Source organism: Lipotes vexillifer, unplaced genomic scaffold, assembly GCF_000442215.2.
Source record: "Lipotes vexillifer unplaced genomic scaffold, Lipotes_vexillifer_v1.1 scaffold1335, whole genome shotgun sequence".
Classification (NCBI taxonomy): domain Eukaryota; kingdom Metazoa; phylum Chordata; class Mammalia; order Artiodactyla; family Lipotidae; genus Lipotes; species Lipotes vexillifer.
The window spans coordinates 593,463-617,334 of record NW_006770293.1 but is presented as its reverse complement, the minus strand read 5'-3'; the positions used below and the strand labels follow the sequence as shown (position 1 = coordinate 617,334).

Sequence of the window (23,872 nt, the reverse complement as noted above, 5' to 3'; positions counted from 1 at the left end):
TCAATGAAGGTCTGTATCTTCTGAAAGATGGCTAAGGCAATGTCAAGGGCTTTATTAGGTGTCTGACTTTGCTTTACTATATACAATGTTATTTTTCTAGTACAGACAGTAGAGTTAAAGCTCTCTAGATGACTTAACCAAAACGTTAAAAAGTGCATAAAAATAATTCAACTTGAAGCACTGTTCAAAAAGTGAAAGGATTTTCCAAGTGCAGTACTGCTCCTTTCTGCCCCAAAGTAAAGCTATGAAAGCCCTTACCAAATTTTCTATAGTCTTTCTGCAATAGTAAAGAATACCTACCATCCTAAGCTTCAGAGATAGCGCCCTACCTACCTCTGAAGTTATGAGAGAAATTGGATTGGTCTATGTATATAGTCTTGTCCTCTTTTTTTAAACCCCATCTATGAAGACCAAAGAGAGAGGTACACCCACATGGAGAGTTGTATTTTTGGTTTCCCCAAATAGTCACCATAATATAATTTTTAATCAAAGACACAGGCAGGGCTTCCCTGGTGGCGCAGTGGTTGAGAGTCCGCCTGCCGATGCAGGGGACACGGGTTCGTGCCCCGGTCCGGGAAGATCCCACACGCCGTGGAGCGGCTGGGCCTGTGAGCCATGGCCGCTGAGCCTGCAGGTCCGGAGCCAGTGCTCCGCAATGGGAGAGGCCACAACAGTGAGAGGCCTGCGTACCGCAAAAAAAAAAAGAAAAAAAGAAAAAAGACACAGGCAACTTACCATAATTAATAATCGCTTGTCTGTGCAAAATGGGTTAGTAATGAGCCCCCATTTCTATCTTCTGTTAATGAGGTATATAGAGGCCCCGAAATTACAAATGAATATAATAGGGATACTTGTAGAATGGTTGTTTAAAACTTTAAAACACATTCTCTAATAAATTCACTATTATAAATAGCAGTTAGGTCTGTAATTGGGTCCTACAAGCAGTATTAATATGGCAACTTGGTATTAAGGAAAAATCTGTTCTAGAGGAGACTTCTTCCCTGTTTCTCCCTTTGATAAAAGCAATGAAGGTGGTTTGGAGTCTTAGAGATTACTTGTAAGGAGAAGAAAACTCCAAGCAGCATTAGCAGAATATAGGAACTTAGAGTTTATGTAGCTGTACTAGACAGGAAAATGAAATCCTATTAAGGGTGGTCATTCACATGAGATAATCTTAAATGGAAACTTTAAGGGGAGGGCTTACCACAGCAGTTACATATCCTAGCCTACCATCCTAAAGTATAATTTGTCTGAAAAACAGAATACAAGAATTTAAATGACTAAACCGTTAATGTTTGAACAAATGTTTGTCAAGCAAGGCAGAATCACATAAGAGAGCCAGGTGTCTCTTCAGGTTTTAACTTAACTACCCTACATGTATTAAGTTATTTATTTACTCTAGGTCAGCGGTCCCCAACCTGTTTGGCACCAGGGATCAATTTCGTGGAAGATAATTTTTCACAGACCCGGGCTGGGTGGGTGGGGGGGATGATTCAGGCAGTAATGCAAGCGATGGGGAGAAATGGGGAGCGGCAGATGAAGCTTCGCTTGGCTGCCCACCGCTCACCTCCTGCTGTGTGTGCGGCCTGGGGGTCGGGGACCCCTGCTCTAGATAACTCCACACCACTCCTGTTGTCAAGTATTAGTCAACATTCAGTGTCCTATGCCATATTAAAAATGGAAAATACCAAGATAACTTCTGTATGGTTAAAACAATGGCATGTTTCTTTAAATTACAAGTTTTCCTTGACTTTAAGTTAAGAAGTTTTAACAAAACTACATTTTTGGTACTGATTCAGTACTTTCTTACCCGTTCAATTCTTTCTCTGGTTCTTTCAGTTCCTACAGGAACTTCATGAATGTGATACTGGCAGCAGAGGTAACTCATGACAGGATCAGGTGCATCAAATAACTCTCGCAAATAAGAGAAAAATCCATATTGTCTGAAAGGAAAAGCAACTATTAGGTTTTTCTTCTTAAAATATCATTTAAAAAAAATCCTAGTTGACATGTGGTGACTGAACAATAAATAAAAAATAAATTAACAATGGTACAGAGAGTATTTTCTTTGCATAGTTTAGTCACTTAATATTAAGTGATTAATATTCAGATTTATTTCCTTGTCAGAAAAGTTTAACATTTATAATTACAAAACATTAATCTCTTTTTTTGTTGTTTCTACCATTGCTTTTATACAGAATCAAGACTTTATTTACTTATAGCTGTTTTATAATTGCAGTTTTTCCATTTGATCCTTCTGGAAATTATTTTTATATTATGAAGTGATGATTTACCCTTTTATTTTCCCAATAACTAAGCAACTATTTTAGTAGCTTTTACTAAGTAGTCCAATATTATTCCACTGATTTAAAATATCACCATCATATACTAACTGATACCATGGTCTGTTCCTGGGCCTAGATTTTTCCTTAGTTTAGACTTAGGTAGAGATCCTAAAAGGGAATAATACAGCCTATAAGAAACATATTTATGTGACAAAGAAATAATTAAAATATATTTGAGAGAAATGATTATTCAATATTCAAAGTAACAGCTTAGTTCTAATAATATTTTCAAGACTTACTTGAGTTCATTCAATGGTCGTGAAGGTGCTTTGTCTGCATATGAACTCTTAGGAGCAATAACAGCATTCACTCTTAATTTTTTATGGTCACGAACCTTAATATAAGGAAAAGAAAATATTACCTTAATTACCATATACTCAATCTAAATGATTTTTAAAGTTATGGTATTCTTACTGGCATTCATGGGATGATCAGAAATTTGAACACTGACTAGCTATTTAATGGTACTTATAAGAAAATTTTTTACTGTGATATTGTAGCTATGTGTTTTCAAAGAGTACATTTCTTTTTTTATTTCTACTGATAAATTCTATCAAACAGATAAGGAAGCAGTAATACCAAAAACCTTTTCAGAACAAGAAGGAAGGGACAAGTCATTTTATGATTCCACTATAATCCTGACAAAAGTATTACAATATCCCTCATGAACACATATACAAAAATCCTTAACAAAATATTAGTAAACAGAATCCAGCAATATACACGACCAAGTAGAATTTATCCCAGGGATGTGAGATTGGTTAATTTTGAATGCTACATCAATCCAAGTTATTGTATTATCAGAATAAAGTACAAAAGCCATATGATTTTCAGCAAACTAGGAATAGAAAGAAATTTCCTCCACCTGGTAAAGGGCATCTATGATAAGTACACAGCAGACATAATACTTAATTGTGGAATATTGAGTGCTTTCCCCCTAAGCCTGGGAACAAGCAGGGGTATCAAATCACACCACTTCTTTTCAACATTGTCCTAGAGGTACTAGACAATGTGGTGAAGCGCAATAAAGAGGTAAAAGATTAAAAAGGAACAAGTAAAAAGATCTATTTGCAAGGGAATGATTTTCTACACAGAAAGTCCTGTGGAATCTATAAAGCAACTACTAGAATTCAGGAAGTGAATTCAATAGTGTCACAAGATACAGATCAAATGAAAAAAAAATCAAATTGTATCTATGTACTAGCAGTTAACAACTGAAAAATGGATTTGAGAAATCCATTTCTAAGAGTGTCAAAAATCCATAAAATACTTAGGAACACATTTAACAAAAGATGTGCAAGACATAAACACAAAAAAATAAAACACTGCTGAGACAAAATGGGATGGTGCTATGGAAGAATTTCATGGTGGCACAGATTAGCAATGTTCAAACTACTTTCACAGCCTAGAATGCTGTGACTACTTTCACAGCATTCTACACTTGAACAAATCAGTAAATAAATTGATGATAAGGGGGAGAAGGAGGTGTTTTTCACTGCTACAGTAGGAAATTACAGATATGCAAAGGAGAAAGAGTAGAAGGTACCCTGTTGTGTTTGACTGTAACTGGAAGCATCAGTGTGAATTCATGATGCCCTTATGCACTCTTGTTCTCCAGATAAATATAGAAAAAAGGGTTTGCATGCAAGGGCTCAGAAGCAATGAGACACTAGCAGCAATGCACACATCTAACACACAGATCTTGGTTTCTAAAAACTAGGGTTCTTTGGGGAAAAGGCTGATTGTAAGGCCCAGACACAGCAAGGTAAAGGTATAAGTGAACACCTTGCTCTCCCCAAAAGTAAGTACTGCTCAAAATATGTTGGTAAGGGCTTCCCTGGTGGTGCAGCGGTTGGGAGTCCGCCTGCCGATGCAGGGAACATGGGTTCGTGCCCCGGTCCGGGAAGATCCCACATGCCGCGGAGCGGCTAGGCCCATGAGCCATGGTTGCTGAGCCTGTGTGTCCGGAGCCTGTGCTCCGGAACGGGAGAGGCCACAACAGTGAGAGGCCCGTGTACCGCAAAAAAAAAAAAAAAAAAAAAAAAATGTTGGTAAAATAACACAGTGGTCAAGCTGAATGTCTCACTGGCCAAATGTGGTACAATTTGAGCATTAAAATAAATAATGATAGTAATGGATTAAAATCCATAAAACATAAAATTCTATGAATTTTATATAATAAATGAGTAAATAAATGGAGAAGAAAGAGCTCTTCCTTATAGAATACCAACTAATACATATAGAAAGAATGATGAGAATCATTAATGGTTCTTAAACCTACTAGGCAGTTACATAAGCAACAGGATATTTTAAAGGCTCAAAGTATTTCCTCACACATAATTACAAACATAAAAATAGTTTGAATGTAATGTTTGTTTTCAGGACAAATTTATTCCAAGCAATTTATATATTAGGAGACAACTTAAACATTATGTGATTCTCACATTCGCTTAGGTACAATTATATCCGTAACAAATATAAGGTTTTCTCTAGGTGAATGCAAAAAATTGCACCCAACTGAATGGAGCTGTGTAGGAATAGACGTAATTTGTGCACAAATACACAGACACACACACATCCCTCTCAAACATCTACCGGCTGCCTGAGTTCACTACATATTATGAGCCACCCCTCAACCACATCTGGTGTTACAACTTTCCATTCAATTTCAGGTAAGTGCTCTATAATTGTTTTACCTACTACATAATTCACATACGGAACCCTTCCAATGCCTACTTCCACAAGCCAACTTCAGGTCTTTCAATAAGGCACAGGGTTGTAACATACAGTACAGGGAATATAGTCAATATTGCATACTAATTTTGTACATTGTGTAATCCATAAAACATCGAATTACTGTGCTATACACCTGAAACTTATAAGTCAACCATACTTCAATAAATAAAAAAGAAAAAGCACATTTATTGTATCTGCATATTTCTTAATAATTTAACATATGTAAAACTGTGCTTCCCCCTCCCCCACACCATAGCCCCTGTGAGTTTTTATTATACAATTTTGCATAGTACAGTAAGTTTTAGGAATTATATATTGCTTATAGCAAAACCACCTGTACTTTGCTATGGAGAAATAATAAAGCAGGAGAAGACAAGACGGAGTAGAAGGATGTGAGCTCACCTCCTCTTATGGAAACACCAAAATCACAACTAACTGCTGAACTACCTCTGACAAAAAAATGCTGGAACCTACCAAAAAAGATACCCTGTATGCAAAGACAAAGAAGAAGCCACAACGAGATGGTAGGAGCAGTGCAATGGCAATAAAATCAAATCCCATACATGCCGGGTGGGTGACCCACAAACTGGAAAATAATTATACTACAGAAGTTCTCCCACAGGAGTGAAAGTTCTGAGCCCCACGTCAGGCTCCCCAGCCTGGGGGTCTGGCAACAGGAGGAGGAGCCCCCAGAGAATGTGGCTTTGAAGGCCAGCGGGATTTGATTGCAGGAATTCCACAGCACTGGGGGAAACAAACTCCATTCTTGGAGGGCACACACAGGGCCTTGTGTGCACCAGGACCCAGGTAAAAAAGCGGTGACCGGGCTTCCCTGGTGGCGCAGTGGTTGAGAGTCCGCCTGCCGATGCAGGGGACGCGGGTTCGTGCCCTGGTCCGGGAGGATCCCACGTGCCGCGGAGCGGCTGGGCCCGTGAGCCATGGCCGCTGGGCCTGCGTGTCCAGAGCCTGTGCTCCGTGGTGGGAGAGGCCACAACAGTGAGAGGCCCACACACCGCAAAAAAAAAAAAAAAAAAAAAAAAATTAAAAAAAGCGGTGACCTCATAAGAAACTTACCTGCTAGTATTGGAGGGTCTCCTGCGGAGGCTGGGGGGGCTGTCTGTGGCTCACTGTGTGGATGAAGACACTGGTGATGGTAGTTCTGGGGAGTACTCATTGGCATGAGCCCTCTTGGAGGCTGCCATTTTCTCATCAAGACCTGGCTCCACCCAACAGCCTGTAGGCTCCAGTGCTGGGATGCCTCAGGCCAAACAAACAACAGGGTGCAAACACAGCCCCACCAATCAGCAGACCAGCTGTTTAAAGCCTTCCTGAGTAAACAGCTGCCCGATAAACACACCCCTTGACACAGCCCTGCCCACCAGAGGGGCAAGACCCAGCTCTACCCACCAGTGGGCAGGTACCAGTCCCTCCCACCAGGAAGCCTGCACAAGCCTCTCAGACAGCCTCATCCACCAGGGGGCAGATGGCAGAAGCAAGAAGAACTATAAGCCTGCAGCCTGCAGAATGGAAACTGTAATCACAGGAAGTTAGGCAAAATGAGACAGCAGAGGAATATGCTCCAGATGAAGGAACAAGATAAAACCCCAAAAGAACAACTAAGTAAAGTGGAGATAGGCAATCTACCTGAAAAAGAATTCAGAGTAATGACAATAAAGACGACCCAAGATCTTGGAAAAAGAATGGAGGCACAGATCAAGAAGACACAAGAAATGTTTAACAAAGACCTAGAAGAACTAAACAACAAACAGAGACGAACAATACAATAAGTGAAATGAAAAATACACTAGAAGGAATCAATAGAAGAGTAACTGCGGCAGAAATGATAAGTGAGCTGGAAGACAGAATGGTGGAAATCACTGCTGTGGAACAGAATAAAGAAAAAAGAATGAAAAGAAATGAGGACAGTCTATGAGACCTCTGGGGCAACATTAAACACACCGTCACATTATAGGGGTCCCAGAAGGAGGAGAGAGATGGAAAGGACCTGAGAAAATATTAGAAGAGATAATGGCTAAAAACTTCCCTAATATGTGAAAGGAAACAGTCACCCAAGTCCAGGAAGCACAGAGGAAGCACAGAGTCCCACACAGGATAAACCCAAGGAGGAACATGCCAAGATACATGGTAGCAAAATGACAAAAATTAAAGACAAAGAAAAAATATTAAAAGCAATAAGGGAAAAGTAACAAATAATGTACAAGGGAACTCCCATAAGGTTATCGGCTAACTTCTCAGCAGAAACTCTGCAGGCCAGAAGGCAGTGATGAAAAGTGATGAAAAGGAAGAACCTACAACCAAGGATACTCTACCCAGCAAGGCTCTCATTCAGATTCGATGGAGAAATCAAAAGCTTTCCAGACAAGAAAAAGCTAAGAGAATTCAGCACCACCAGACCAGCTTTGCAACAAATGCTAAAGGAACTTCTCTTGGTGGAAAAGAAAAGGCCACAACTAGAAACAAGAAAATTATGAATGGAAAAGCTCACTGGTAAAGGCAAACATATAGTAAAGGTAGGAAATCATCTGCTAAACAAATATGATATCAAAACCAGCAATTATGAGGAGAGCACAAAGGCAGGATATTGGAAATGCATTTTAAATTAAAAGATCAGCAACTGAAAACAATCTTGTTTATATATAGAATGCTATACCAAAACCTCATGGTAACTGCACATTGAAAATCTACAATAGATACACATGCAGAAAAGAATAAGGAATCCAAACACAACACTACAGTTAGTCATCAAATCACAAGAGAAAAAAAGACGAAGGGTAGAAAAAACACCTACAAAAACAAATCCAAAACAATTAACAAAATGGCAATAAGAAGCTACAGTCATCAAAACAGTATGGTACTGGCACAAAAACAGAAATACAGATCAATGGAGCAGGATGGAAAGCCCAGAAATAAACCCATGCACATATGGTCAATGAATCTACAACAAAGGAGGCAAGACTATACAATGGAGAAAAGACAGTCTCTTCAATAAATGGTGCTGGGAAAACTGGACAGCTACACATGAAAAAATGAAATTAGAACATTCTTTAACAAGTTACATATAAATAAACTCAAAATGGATTAAAGACCTACATATAAGACCAGATACTATAAAACTCTTAGAGGAAAATATAGGCAGATCACTCTTTGACATAAACTGCAGCAATGTCTTTTTCAAGCTGTCTCCTAGAGTAATGGAAATAAAAACAAAAATAAACTCAAAAGCTTTTGCACAGCAAACGAAACCATAAACAAAATGAAAAGATAACACACAGAATGGGAGAAAATATTTGCAAAGAGATTAACAAGGGATTAATTTCCAAAATTTACAAACAGCTCATGCGGCTCAATATCAATAAAACAAACAACCCAATCAAAAAATGGGCAGAAGACCTAAACAGACATTTCTCCAAAGAAGATTTGCAGATGGCCAAGAGGCACATAAAAAGATGCTCAACATCGCTCATTATTAGAGAAATGCAAATCAAAACTAAAATGAAATACCACCTCAAAAAAAAAAAAAAAGGACTTCCCTGGTGCCACAGTGGTTAAGAATCTGCCTGCCAATGCAGGGAACCTGGGTTCAAGCCCTGGTCCAGGAAGATCCCACATGCTGTGGAGCAACTAAGCCCATGTGCCACAACTACTGAGCCTGTACTCTAGAGCCCACGAGCCACAACTACTGAGGCCACGTGCCATAAGTACTGAAGCCTGCATGCCTAGAGCCCACACTCCACAAGAGAAGCCACCGCAATGAGAAGCCCGTGCACCGCAACGAAGAGTAGCCCCCGCTTGCCCCAACTAGAGAAAAGCCCGCAAGCAGCAACAAAGACCCAATGCAGCCAAAAATAAACAAATAAATAAATATATTTTAAAAAAAGAAACATCACCTCACACCAGTCAGTATGCCCATCATCAGAAAGTCAACAAACAATAAATGCTGGAGAGGGTGTGGAAAAAAGGGAACCCTTTTGCACTGCTGGTGGGAATGTAAATTGGTACAGCCACTATGGAGAATAGTACGGAGGTTCTGGATAGAACAGTGCGGATAGACCTGGAGATTATCATACTAAATGAAGTAAGTCAGACAGAGAAAGACAAATATCATATGATATGGCTTTATGTGGAATCTAAAACAACTGATACATATGAACTTATTTACAAAACAGAAACAGACTTACAGACTTAGAGAATGAATTTATGGTTACCAGGGGGGAAGGGTGGGGGGGAGGGACAGATTAGCAGTTTGGGATTGACATGTACACACTGCTATATTTAAAATACACAACCAACAAGGACCTACTGTATAGCCCAGGGAACTCTACTCAATATTCTGTGATAACCTAAATAGGAAAAGAATTTGAAAAAGAATAGATACATGTATATGCATAACCGAATCACTTTTGCTGTATACCTGAAACTAACACAACATTGTTAATCAACTATACTCCAATATAAATTAAAAATTAAAAAAACAAAAAAATCAATAAAGCAAATAGGGCAAAATGTGCATAATTATTGTAAATCTGGGTAAAAGGTATATAGGAGCAGATGTAGGACTCTTGCAACTTTTCTATAAGTTTGAAGTTATATCAAAATAAGTTATTAAAAAAAATAGAGTGGAGGTATAGATGAAACAATATTGGCCATGAGTCAACGTATCGATACTAGTATGCAGAATTCATTTAAGTTTTAAAAATCTATTGTTTTAGTGGCTACACTAAATAAAATTGAATTATACAATGAGAAAGTAATTTCCTTTTCAATTCCCTTTCAATATTTCTAATCATACCAATGAGTAAGTTACATACGGTGTCATCATGTCTCTAACTCCTTATTACCTCCTTTTAAAAAAATCATATCATCTGCTTTCGAGTAGCAACAGTACAGATCTAGGATTTACTAATACTGCTTTTACTGTCTTTACTGTAATGTAAATTATTTGTTTTTCTAATTTGGTAATGACATTATACTTCCTTTCAGAATATTTCATTTCAGTAACAAGAAGTGAAGTGAATTAAAGAAAAATTTTAAATAATAATATAGTTAGTACCCAGATATGGCAAAAAATTGTGATGGTAGTACACGGTAGTATGCAGAAAATAGCAAACACCATGAAGAAGGTTTGTAAGTTACTGACAGATGGGAAATGGTACTCTAGTACATATAATTACAGGAGGAGGTTATATACAATATATTTCAAAATTTAAAACATACATACAAAAAGTGATACATGTAAGAGGAAGTTCCAGTCCTAATGATGAGCCCCTATGGAAAGTTGTCACAGTACAAGAAAAAAAAAAAAAGGCCAAATTTCCAGGAACCTGTCATATTATTAATATATGGTTCAAGTTCTTAGCACAGGGGAAGCAGCATGAGTTTTTGAGGCAAATCCAGTTACTCAGTGTAGGCTAAGCTGGCCATTTGCAAAACAGAAATCATCTAATTACACCTGACTACAGGCCCTTCACACTGTGTCACGTCTCACAGACTTGTAATCCAAGTAACCTACTTCTTCAGTGACATCAGTTCAAGAACTCACTGTTTAGGCTTAAATAGTTCTAAATAACACAAATGCTTAACCTTTTGGAGACCATTTTATAATTCTGTAGATTCAACTTTTTTATCCAGTCATCTTTTATTCACATTCCCTGTCAAATCCAAACCAGAAGGAGGGCAGTACGTAAAAGCCAAAGAAAGTAAAGATTCTTTCCAATCACTTGTGTACCAGAGAAATAGAGGACTACTTAAGCCGATTCATGGTCCTGTCCTTACTTAGACTTACTAGAAAAAGTTTAAACAAAATAAAATCTAAACCTCATCTTTCCAGGGCTTTTTAAAAAGTAGAAGGCGTATTGCAAAAGGAAAAAGAAATCTTACTGGCAAGGATAGTAACATACATAGCTAACAATATGTATTATATAGCTATATAACAATATATAATAAAAACAATAGTACCCAACAAACTGTTCTAAACTTTTTCATTTAATAAATTATTTAATCATCACAACCATCTTTTGAAGTAGATATTATCTCCACTTTATAGTGAAGAAATTAAGACACAGAACATTTAGTCAACTTGCTGAAATCAGCAGTAAAGTCGGAATTCAAAGCCTGGTAGCCTATCTGTAGAGTCTATACTCTTAACTAAGCCATGATGTCTTCCAGTGGCTTATATTCTTGGTCAGTAGTGTTTTTCTAGTCAGATACAGAATTCTCATTCTTTTTAAAGTTTTTTATTTATAATAAGCAACAACATTATATTCCCCTCCAAAGAAAAACTGAGTTCATTCCAATACATTTCCTGAAAGGATGTCCAAGACCAAAGTCTCATCATTATGATGTTTCTCTTAAAACAATGTGACAGAATTACTCTTCACATTAATTCCCAATGGGAATTTCAAAGAATGTTAAAGACGGAATTATGGGCTGTTGTTCCTCTTATAAAACTAATTCAATCCTCAGTGGTATAGACAAAAGAAATTAGCAAATCTGAATGATTTTACACAAGAGTTACTGCTGGTAAAATAAGTCATTATCATTTTTTGCTCTAGGTTGAGGTTGAAAACTCAAGCACTGGAAGCTAAGTGTGAAGTGAATTAAAATATTACAGTACTTGCCTCTTTGAGGAAAACCTCCATATCTTCTTGACTTTCAAACACAAAAGCTCTCAAGTCATTTGATGGAATATGATTTTCAATATATTTGGCATTTTTGTTATCTTTCATATTGATCTAAACAAAACAAAAAGAAAATAAAAGTTGATTTTCATGAAACCCAAACTGACTACTAGAACATAATTATACTTAACTTAGATTTATTTAATTAAGTTAAATAAATCCTTGAGAAAAAAGTAGACCAAAAAAGAACAGTTTGGTATTGAAGAGTCAACATTTTAAAACATCTATTTAATTTACTGTCCAAGACATAGTAAAACAAAAGCCAAGACTTAAACAGCACCTAACGCATATTGATTTTGATACCATCTAAGAAATAAAAAGTTCCCTTCTGGCCAACTCACTGAAAACATTTGAAATAGGGTTAGATTGTAACCTGAGTATAAACATTTCTCATCTGTCCCCAAACTTTTAATATTTTTCTTCTTAATCTTTAAGAGGAATTCATGCTATCCATGGCAAAAACTAATTAGTATAAAAATACAAAGGCCTAAATAAAACTTTATGAAACTAATGAAAAAACTTGCTATGGATTAATTATAACTATTGGTGCTTTCAAGAGAAACCCTAGGTTTGTACTACTAGAGCATAAACTTAATTACTTACTCCAAAACTACTAACTAATTAGACATTTTTGTACTTGAGGCTCAGTGCTATGGAAGATACTAAGATAGTTCAAGATCTAGGGCTCTGGGATCAGACAGATGTCACTTCCATTCCTATGTATGACCTTAATCAAGTACCACCTAAATCTCTGAAAGCTTTAGTTACTTCATCCTAAAATGGGTAGAGTAAAACAGTCTATATCTCAAGAGACTAAATGTGGATTAAAAGAAATAATACAACAAAAAAATTAGTAGACTGCTTGTCACATAAATGTTGGTACTATTTTAAATTACAGAATATTGATCAGTATAGAAAGATGGGAAAACTAAAAAACAAGCAAACAAATGAAAAAATCAAAGCCACATAAAATACCATCACCCAGACATAAACACTACAAACATTAGATGTCTACTGTTTCACTTTTCTTTCTTTTTTTTTTTTTTTTTTTTTTTTTTTTTTTTTTTTTTTTTTTTTTTTTTTTTTTGCGGTACGCAGGCCTCTCACTGTTGTGGCCTCTCCCATTGCGGAGCACAGGCTCCGGATGCGCACGCTCAGCGGCCATGGCTCACGGGCCCAGCCGCTCCACAGCATGTGGGATCCTCCCAGACCAGGGCACGAACCCGTGTCCCCTGCATCGGGGACAAAAAATTTCACAATTTTTTTGGTACCAAGTTATTGGGTTGGCCAGAAAGTTCAATTGGTTTTTCCATAAGATGGCTCTAGTGCTTAGTTGTCTTTAACTTCGTTCAAAACAACTGTGTTAGACTATATTGTGACAGCTGTCATATCAGCGTGTATTTAAAAAAATATCAAAATTGGTGAATTTTTGTGTAGCCATTTTAATATTGAAGATGGAAGAAAAAAGCAACATTTTTGGCATATTATTCTTTATTATTTTAAGAAAGGTAAAAACGCAACTGAAATGCAAAAAAAAGATTTGTGCAGCATATGGAGAAGGTGCTATGACTGACTGTGTCAAAAGTGGTGTGCGAAGTTTCGTGCTGGAGATTTCTCGCTGGACAATGCTCCACAGTCGGGTAGACCAGTTGAAGTTGACAGCTATCAAATCGAGGCATTATTTGAGAACAACTGACTTTATACCAAGAAGGAGATAGCCGACATACTCATAGTATCCAAATCAAGTGTTGAAAATCATTTGCATCAGCTTGGTTATGTTACTTGCTTTGATGTTTGGGTTCCACATAAGTTAAGTGAAAAAAACCTTCTTGACCGTATTTCTGCATGTGATTCTCTACTTAAGTGTGATGAAAACATTCCGTTTTTTTAAAAAAATTGTGATGGGCCATGAAAAGTGGATATTGTACAATAATGTGGAACAGGAGAGACTGTGGGGCAAGTGAAATGAACCACCACCAACCACACGAAAGGCCGGTCTTCATCCAAAGAAGGTGATGTTGTGTATATGGTGGGATTAGAAGAGAGTCCTCTATTACGAGCTCCTTCCGGAAAACCACACGATTAATTCCAACAAGTACTGCCCCCAATTCAACCAACTGAAAGCGGCACTTGGCGAAAAGCATCTGGAGTTAGTCAACAGAAAATGCGTAATCTTCCATCAGGATAATGCAAGATGGCATGTTTCTTTGATGACCAGGCAAAAATGCTTATTGCTTGGCTGGGAAGTTCTGATTCATCTGCCATATTCACCAGACATTGCACCTTTGGATTTCCATTTATTTCACTCTTTACAAAATTCTCTTAATGGAAAAATTTTCAATTCCCTGGGAGACTGTAAAAGGCACCTAGAACAGTTCTTTGCTCAAAAACATAGAAAGTTTTGGGAAGACGGAATTATGAAGTCACCTGAAAAATGATAAAAGGTAGTGGAACAAAAGGGTGAATACGCTGTTCAATGTTATTGGTGAAAATGAAAAATGTGTCTTTTGTTTTTACTTAAAACCCAAAGGAACTTTTTGGCCAACTCAATACTTTGTTGTAAGGAATGGGACAAATGAAAAAAATAATAAAGTGAGTGTCTGCTACAACTTACAGAAAGGGTAAAGTAACCCCAATATCACCATAGGAAGTCATCTTTTTTTATAGTTATGGATAAGCCAGCATAGGACTTAGCTCTCATTATCACTCTCCCCCAGGGTGCATTTATCAGAGACATTCTGCCATATCAGATTCTGGGGCCCATATCTTGTATAAGTTGGCTACACAGTCATCTATTTTTTGGATGAATTTCACCTGCTTGTTTAGGTAATGAGTCTCAGAGAAGTCACACAAGTAGGGGTCATTTTTTTTTTTTTTTTTTTGCGGTACGTGGGCCTCTCACTGTTGTGGCCTCTCCCATTGTGGAGCACAGGCTCCGGACGTGCAGGCCCAGCGGCCATGGCTCACGGGCCCAGCCGCTCCGCAGCATGTGGGATCGTCCCGGTCCGGGGCACGAACCCGCGTCCCCCGCATTGGCAGGCGGACTCTCAACCACTGCGCCACCAGGGAAGCCCCCATTTTTGTCATTGGTCAGTTTGTGCATTTACAGTAGTGACTGATTCACAATTTTTTCCAAGTGTAGTACACACTCCATTGCATTCATTGTCTGGTTTCCTGATATCCTGAAGGAAGATTTGGCCCCTTGTTGGTTCTGAACCTTCATCAGCTTCTTAGCAAGCTCCTTCTCCTCATGAGATTGGTGAAGAAAATATCTGGCAAAGTTCTTTAGAGCCACATCTTTACAAAGTAGTAAGACATGGACAGGTAGACATAGGAGGTGTAGCTTTCCAAGATGTTCTGGTGGTTGATGGCAGACTCCTGTTTCACAATTTTTAAAAATGAAATCTTTCTATATGCCCTATCCTGTAATCTGTTTTATAAGTCATTAACATATCATAAATGTCCCTTTATATTAGTAAATAGAGACCTATGGCAACATTTTAAAGGCCTATGGAGGTGGTACAACGCATTTCAACTAGATTTTGAAGGGTTAGGTAAGTGTATGTGCAGGATACAGTTGGAAGAAGGTGGTAGGAAAAGTAAAAGGTTGTTCCAGGAAGGGTAAGATAACAGAGTATCTCCCTTTATCTCAGACTCAAATGTAATTTAAAAAGTAAATATATGCCAGCTAGTAATCTGACTTGGTGATAGGCTACTATCAGGAAATCAAGTGATAAGAGGATGACAAATCTAGTAAAGTCCAGAAGTATTGTTTTGAGGTTGGCATTTAAATAAGAATCTGTTGAAAATTACACTTGCATTCTAATTTATAATACTAAGGGTCACAGTATTTCTTCTTGTGTTTTCTTTTAATCCTTACTGGATTAATTAAAACAGTAATGTCTGCATCCAAAATAGGTATTCCCTTCTTGATCGAGCAAAAATATTCTAATAATTCATACCTGAGCAAGAAGAGAATACAGTATTATGCACAGTAATTTTGCTAATATAATGCAAACTGTATGAAATGACTTTGAATAAATCATAATATAAACAGGAGTTACAGAATATAGAACTCTTCATGAATCCTACAAGGATCTACAGTGAATTTTTTCCAAAAAAAAAAAAAATCATCTAGCAAAATAATCCTTTTATCATTTTGAAGTAAGTTTTAAGTGTGTGTGTGTATAAAATATGTCATTAGCAAAGAATGTGGGTTTTACTTTTTCATTCCTTCTCATGGCCCAACTTACCATTTAAAATATTTTAGATGGAGAATTTCCTAGTAAATCCACACCCACATTTCATTAAATGATTTACTAAATACAGCTTGCCCTATTCTTGATGACTCATGATCATTAATAAGACTTATCAAATGTTTATAAGGTCAATAAATTGTTGGTTTCATTCTCAGAATCCTCAGAATGCTTTATTTTTGTAGCAGATGATTTTGTTGTCTATCCTGTCAGGTGTTCCGTATCAACTGTATTTATTTATAGCAGTTTTCTACCCCTTTGACAGCATTTAATATATTGCCTATTATAACCGAAGAATAGCAATTGCCAGAAGGAAACCAGCTAACCAAGTTTACACATGATTCTTGGTCAATAAGTTGCCAGTTTCATACTTCTATCAAGAAAAAGTTCATAGGTTTATTATCAAGGACCCTTTAAAAAGCTCATGTATGGATTCAGCAGCATACCAGATGCCACAAGTCTACTAATGGAAAAGCAGGGTGTTAACAAGACTAAGAATTCTTAAAACAACAAAACCTACAATGATTACAATAATAAAACTAACAGATACTACTAAGATGAACAAGTTTCTTACCGTGAGCATTATGGGTTCACAGACTCTTTGCTTAAATTTGTCTCTGTTATTTCTCAGCCATAAAACAGCATCATATGTATCACGGTATCTCTGTCTCAGCTTATCTTCCTTTTGATTCATAAGGTTGTCAAAACGCACAATATGATCATCCACACCTAAAATTGGAAAATAAAGCATTATTCCTCTGAAAACTTTAATTAGCAAAATAATCTATTAATAACATAAGAGAGTATCTTAGATCTAAAGGTTATAAACACCACTCAGCAAGTACCCAACACAGTGAAAAAGACCCACCCTGGACAAATCATTCTTAAGTTTCTAAAGACCTGGGATAAAAGATGATCTTTAAACTACCAAAAATAAATAGGTCACAAACAAAATAATGAGAAAACACTAGATTTCCTATCAAAAGACAATGGCAATAGGCCTTCAGAATTCTGAAAGAAAAATTATTTTCAAGCTAGATTTTTATAAAACCAAAATAAAAAAGGGGATAATGAAGTAAAGATTTTTCAGGGATGCAAAGACTCAAATTAATTCCCAAATATCTCTTCTTAGGAGGTTATGTGAAGATATACTCTTACAAAACAAGGAAGTAATTTAAGAAAAATGAAGACACAGAATTCAGGAATAGCTTTTTATTCAACACAGAAAAGGTGTGAGACAAGTCCTAGGTAACAGTCATACAGGAGACCTTGAGAACAATCAGTTTAGATGGGAGGAGGATGGAAGGTCTCAGAACTCAAGAGAATGCCTGATAATTTTTTTTCCCAATTTAAGGAAATGCTAAAGTAAATGGTGTTTCTAAAAAGTGGTAAATTAAAATCCTAAAAAAAAATTATCAATGAACAGAAATTAGATCATAATGCACTACTTGGCTCTGCTGTGAGCAAGTTTTATTGTTGTAATAACATAAATAATACTTAATATTTCTAGCTAGTAGAATCAACCCATAAACAGACCATATAAAAACTTAATTATGGTTCTCAATAAAATATGTTTTCAGCCTTTAAACTATAAAAACCAGAGTACATATTAAAGAATTAAAGGGAGGAAAGTAAAAAGAAAGGCTAGGAATACCAGTATTTTTAGCTTATAAATGTGCATTCAAGCATTATCAACAAATGTTAAATGACAAAAAAAAGAATATTATTGGTAATAAATAAACATTAATAAATGTTAATGATTACTAATATTAATATAATAATCCCATTTGGGGAATTACAATAATAGGTAGGGGAGGTGTCATGAGTTGAAATCCACATCTGAAGCAACAAAATATTAAAAGATGATATCTAAAGTTGATTAACCAAGACATGGTAAAATAAAAATATGATTAAGATATATGAAAGACTATTAGAAAAAATTACTGGAATAGTTAAGAGTGCTTACTCTTTTTTTTTTTTTTTTTTTTTTTTTTTTTTTTGGACGCGCAGGCTCAGCGGCCGTGGCTCACGGGCCCAGCTGCTCCGCGGCATGTGGGATCTGCCCGGCCGGGGGCACGAACCCGCATCCCCTGCATCGGCAGGCGGACTCTCAACCACTGCGCCACCAGGGAAGCCCCCAAGAGTGCTTACTCTTGACAGTGGGTTTGGAAGTTGGAAAGGCACTGGGCCACCCTTCTTGTCTAGTGTTATTATTTTTTTTAAACCATACACGTAGCATTTTGCTAAACATATAAACAAACTTTTTTACTAACTGACCTTAGTCATATATACTGAGCAGACAGAATGTAAGATCTCTTCTAACTGAATAATGCTATAGATCTAGCCACATGGTCTATAGCAAAGACAAAAAAAGATGAAATTGGACAGGCTTCAAGGAGCAAAGCTAATGGAAGATTATGAAGGCTAGAATGAAGAGCTTAAATTTGACCTGCGAAATAACAGAAAAGTGAGTGACTAAAGAAAATACAGCAAAGTATTTTTAGAGAATTAAATCAACTGCCATAATCTGACATAAGACAACAGTCTGCTTGCGGCAAATCATTACACAATAGATATAGGTAATTAAGACACTAAAATGGAAGAACTGAAGTGAGCTTCCTCAACAAGCAGACATGAACACGTAGAGACATGACCAGGGGAAGAAGAAAGCCCATCAACAGAGACACATCTCCATTTTATAAACATGTCTTCACTGTAAGTTTAAAAAAACTTACTCTTCTTCTCCTTCTCTAGAGTTTCCCTCTCTCTACGCTTATCAATTATCTCGCCTTCACATAATGCCTTTTCATCTTGAACTCGTCTCAGATCATTTGTAATAGCATCAATTTGGGGTTGAAGGTTCTCACAGTTTTCTGTGGTCCTCAGTTCATTTTGCAAATCTTCTATCATTTTGCGGGTATTACTTATTCTCCTCTGTCGATCATGCTCTTCATTTTGTTTTACTGTTAAAGCCTGCTGAAGCTCCTCAATCTAATAAAACAAAAGCAGGTTAGCACTGGAGATTGTTTTTTCTCCTGGTTTATTAAGCTTTTATAGTAAAAGTTTTAAAAATGCAAACAACCTAAGAACATGGGTTTTTTTCTCACTAAAAGGTATCCTATTAGAATTAAACTGTACTCCTACCAGACTACCTGTCTCTTTATTTGTTCAGCAATACATTCCAAGTACCTAGGGCAGTGGTTAGCATATAGTCAGCATTCAGTAAATATTTGCTAAATAAACGAAATATTTATAAAGCCAATCAGCAGATTTCTAAATATTTATAGGAAGATTTCACATACTATATATCATAAAACTGAAAACAGTCACATGGTATACCACAGACTTTCAATAAACCAGCAATAGAAATGATGGTGAAGATTATGTCACCCTACTAGTTTAAAACCACAATAAACTATTTTCTTTCCATTAAATTATTTTCTACTAGCACTTCAAATTAGTATTTTGAGATTTTAATCCTCAATCTGTATGTTTATATTCAGGGTAAGTCATTAAAAAAAACCAGATCATGCAACTTACCAGTGGAATTTTTATCAAAACCATACATGGTCTACCTAAGACAGAGTTATGATTTTCTTCAAGACACAGACGCATACATCCAATTTATTTTTTGCAAAAATAGAATTTTGTGTTAAATTAGATAAGGTTAACATATCATATAATTTGCTTATTAGTTACCTTTCTTTCCAAGTCAAATTTACTCCCTCTTCCTCCCCATTATAAATGTATATTTATGACATATTCAATATAGAAAATATGGAAAATATAGAAACTTAAAACAAATAAAAAACACCTAAAATCTTAAGGTCCTTAAACATTTACATTTTAATGCCAGCCTATATCCATCAATAGAGCATATACGTTTTAGCAAATGGCATCACTCAAAATGTATTGAGAGCAGTTTCTCATTACCTCCATGTCCTTGCAAAAGAAAAATTTAATACCTGCATAATGTTCTTTTATACAGATATACCACATTTTATCCCATTCCCTACGGTTGGAAATTTGGGTTATAATCAATTTTCTTTTCTAAAAGACAGTGTCAAGATAATGAACTGAATACATGCCAAAATCTCCTCTCCTATAACAAACATGCAGAAGTGAAAGATAAAATATTATGTTTGAAAAAATTAAAGCTGTGTGTGTGTGTGTGACTGAAAATTAACAATGTTCAATGGGCCCAAAAGAAGGAAGCAGACAAGAAGCCACAGTGTTCAGCCAGGAAACCCATGAAGTCCAAGGCTTTTAGAAGAATAAACTGGCATGTCATGGGAGACAGAGAATTAAGAATCACCAAACACATGAGGAAGTCCAAGTCCATCAAAAAGGGACAAGAAATTTAACAAATATAACCTCTACAATCCCAGCAAAATAGAGACCACCAAGTTACCAAAAATCACTGGGCTGCGGAATAAATTTTATACCAAGAGGTCTTTGTCTGACGTTGACCTGAAAAACTGAAAAAGCAGCTTGATGGTCCCATGTCCTAGCTAAATTTTCTGAGTTCTAACTTTAACTCATTTACCACCTTCATCCAAAAAACTACCATAACTAACTAATTCCATCACACCCATGTTTAGCTCAGGCACAGTTAAGTCCAAGCCTCCTGGATCATGCATGTTCGCTAGGATACCATCCCCATTACTGCTCTCTATCTTCAATTTCTCTGTATGTTCTTTCTTCTTGTTCTAGCTAAAACTTGGCTATTCCTGGAAGATACTTCTCCCTAAAGACCTTTCAAATGGTGACCTTTTCCTGCCATAACTCTTCAGAGCACTTCAGGACTCAGAAGTGGGGAGGGTGTCCTCATCAATCTCCACTGTACTACTTCCTCTGTTAATTGAGCCCCACCTCAGATCTTTGAAGATCATATGATCAGACTTTAACACCCATTAGCTTTGCTATGTTAACTACCCGCCTCAAAGTCTTTCCTCACCCTCTTCATTCACTGATGCCTTTAGCACCTGACTCACTGTCTTTCTCTCCATCATTATGCTGGCCATAATGGAACTCCAACATACATACAGAAAACCAGTCTAACTCTTTGGCCTCTGTGTTCCTTGACTTCTTCAACTGTCTTTTCCTAAATACCACCTCAGCCACCTTCTACTACAGTTATATTAGATTATATCTATAGCTATATCTCTGACTAGATCATGTATATCACCAAAAATCATACCACCTCTGAAAACTATTTCCACAATCCTACTCTTTGATCACCATCTCCTTTCCTTACATTTTTACTTACTATGGTCTTCCTACTGCAACTATCCTTTGACTGCACAGGGTCCTGTAATCCACTGACCCTACTATCTTTTCACAATCCACCATCCCCCTCATTCCTTTCCTTAACTGGCTGAGGTTCCACAAATCTAGAATCACTCCCTTGCAAAAGCCTCTTGACCCTCCACCATTCCTATGTCACATTAGCAAGGAAAAAGCTTAGTCCTTATTAAACCTAAATATATACTTTCTATTTATCTGTATCTAAACAACTAAACTAATTGGAGAAACTCTTGAAAACAGGTCTTACTTCAAATTTATGGCCACAAAACTTAAAGAGGCACTCAGAACTCTCAGGAAAACCTACTACATTTTTTTAATAAATGTATGTTCTCATTCTGAGATGAATTCACATCTTTTCCTCCTTCCTCAATCTTATATTGCTAAAGGCTCTCTACTCACCCAGCTAATGACCCTGTCTCATATTTCATTAACAGCAGTGTTAAAGTCAGAGTACTCTGATCAGAGTACTTTTCCTCCTTTCAAAACCATCAACCTACCTCCATCTGTACTCACTCTGCTTTACCTTATATAATGTAAGGAGACTTCTTGTAGCTACCTAAATCTACCCCTCCAGGGCTACTCCAAGCAGTGTTTCTCAAATTATTTATGGTGAAGAATCATTAAAATAATTCTAAGTAATCACAAGTCAACTTTTATCAATTACAACTACAAAAAATTGCTAATAATCATTTTGGTCAATTAGCAATAATCAATTGCTAATATAACAGTTTGGCAATTCCTTCAAAAGTTATACGTACACTTATGATAGTCACTTCTAGGAAATTATCCAAAAGAAATGAGAGCATATGTTATATTACATAAGAACTTGTACAAGAATACTCATGGCATTTTTTGGTAATAGCCCTAAACCAGAAACAACCTAAACGTCCATCAACAGATGAATGGATAAACAAATCGTGATCTCAAGAAAAGTGGAAAAAAAAAATCAAAGTGAACAAAGATAAAAATACAACATATCCAAATTTGCAGGACACAGGTAAAGCAGTGATGAGAGGAAAACTTATAGCATTAAGTGCATACACACAAGAAAAGAGGAAAAGTCTCAAATCAATAATCTGAGCAGAAGCTGGAAAAAGAGCAAAACAAACCCACATCAAGCAGAAGAAAGGAAGTAATAAAAATATGAACGACTTTAATGAAATTAGAAAAATAACAGAGAAAAGCCAATGAAACAAAGAGCTATTTCTTTGTAAAAAACAATAAAATTAACACACCTCTAGCAAGAATGATCCCCACCCTCATACCCCACCAAAAAAAAAAAAAAAAAAAGACAAAGTAGACACAAATTACCAACATCAGGAATGAAATAGGGTTAACAGTATCACTACAGAACCTACTGACATCCAAAGGATAATAAGAGAATTTATGCACAAATAAATTTAACAATTTAGACAAAATGGACCAATTCCTAAAAAAACCCACTAATTACCACAACTCAACCAATATGAAATAGATTATTTGAATTGCCCTGTAACTATTAAACAGAATTCATAATTTTAAAACTCCAAAAACAAATCTCCAGACCATGATAGTGTTATTTGAGAATTATTCAGAATATATAAAGAAGAATTAACACAAATTCTACACAATCTCTTCCAAAACTGAGAATAGGAGGGAACACTTCCCAGTTCATTTTAAGAAGCTCGTTATTATCTTGGTAACAAAAGCAGGCAAGTATGAAAAGAAAACCACAGAATATTGCTTCTGAAGATAGACACAAAAATCCTTTAAATGTTCGCTAACAGAATTCAACAATACGGAAAAGGAGTTATAAATTTATATACCATAACCAAACAGGGTTTATTTCAGAAATGCAAGGTTGATTTGATATTCAAAAATCAATGTAATCCATCATTTTCACAAGCTAAAAATGAACATGTGCATGATTGTATCAACAGATATGCAGAAAAAACATCTGACAAAATCCAACACTCACTCATGATATTCTCAGAAACACAGGAATAGAGCAGAACTTCCTGAACTTCCTGATCTATAAAAAACCCTACAGCTAACATTATACTTGATAGTGAAAAAATGAATGCTTTCCTCCTAAGACCAGGAACAAGGCAAGGATGTCCACTCTAACCATTCTTATTCAACACAGTGCTGGAACTTCTAGCCGGTGCAATAGGCAAGAAAGGAAATAAAGGGCATAAAAATCAGAATGGAAGAAATAAAGCTATCTCCATCTGTAGATGACATGACTGCTTATAAAAGAAACACCCCAAGTAAACCATTAAAAAAATAAGGAACAGAGAAAAAGAAAAATCAAAAGAAAAACTTGAGTATTATCCAACAAAACAGAGAACTTATATGCTGAAAACTACAAGATACTGATGGAAAAACATCAAAGATCTAAATAAATGGAGACATACCGTGTTCAGAGTTTGGAAGATTCAACATAGTAAAGATTTCAATTCTCCCCAAATTGACATACATTTAATGCAAGTCCCATTAAAATCCTAGCAACATTTTTCTGTAGATATAAAAAGATTTGGCTGTCAGCAGG

The 23,872-nt window shown here is 36.4% G+C and overlaps 1 protein-coding gene across 1 annotated transcript in view; it reads right to left on the bottom strand.

The window, feature by feature from the left end:
- The window catches only part of SMC5 (structural maintenance of chromosomes 5), a 103,092-nt gene that overhangs the window by 27,101 nt on the left and 52,119 nt on the right, over positions 1-23,872 (bottom strand). Inside the window, exons 9-13 of the mRNA XM_007446055.1 lie at positions 18,771-19,026; positions 16,610-16,764; positions 11,720-11,833; positions 2,585-2,679; positions 1,811-1,943 (exon numbers count right to left, since the gene is read on the bottom strand). Of these exons, the coding sequence (XP_007446117.1) occupies positions 1,811-1,943; positions 2,585-2,679; positions 11,720-11,833; positions 16,610-16,764; positions 18,771-19,026 (753 nt within the window). The remainder of the gene's footprint in view (positions 1-1,810; positions 1,944-2,584; positions 2,680-11,719; positions 11,834-16,609; positions 16,765-18,770; positions 19,027-23,872) is intronic.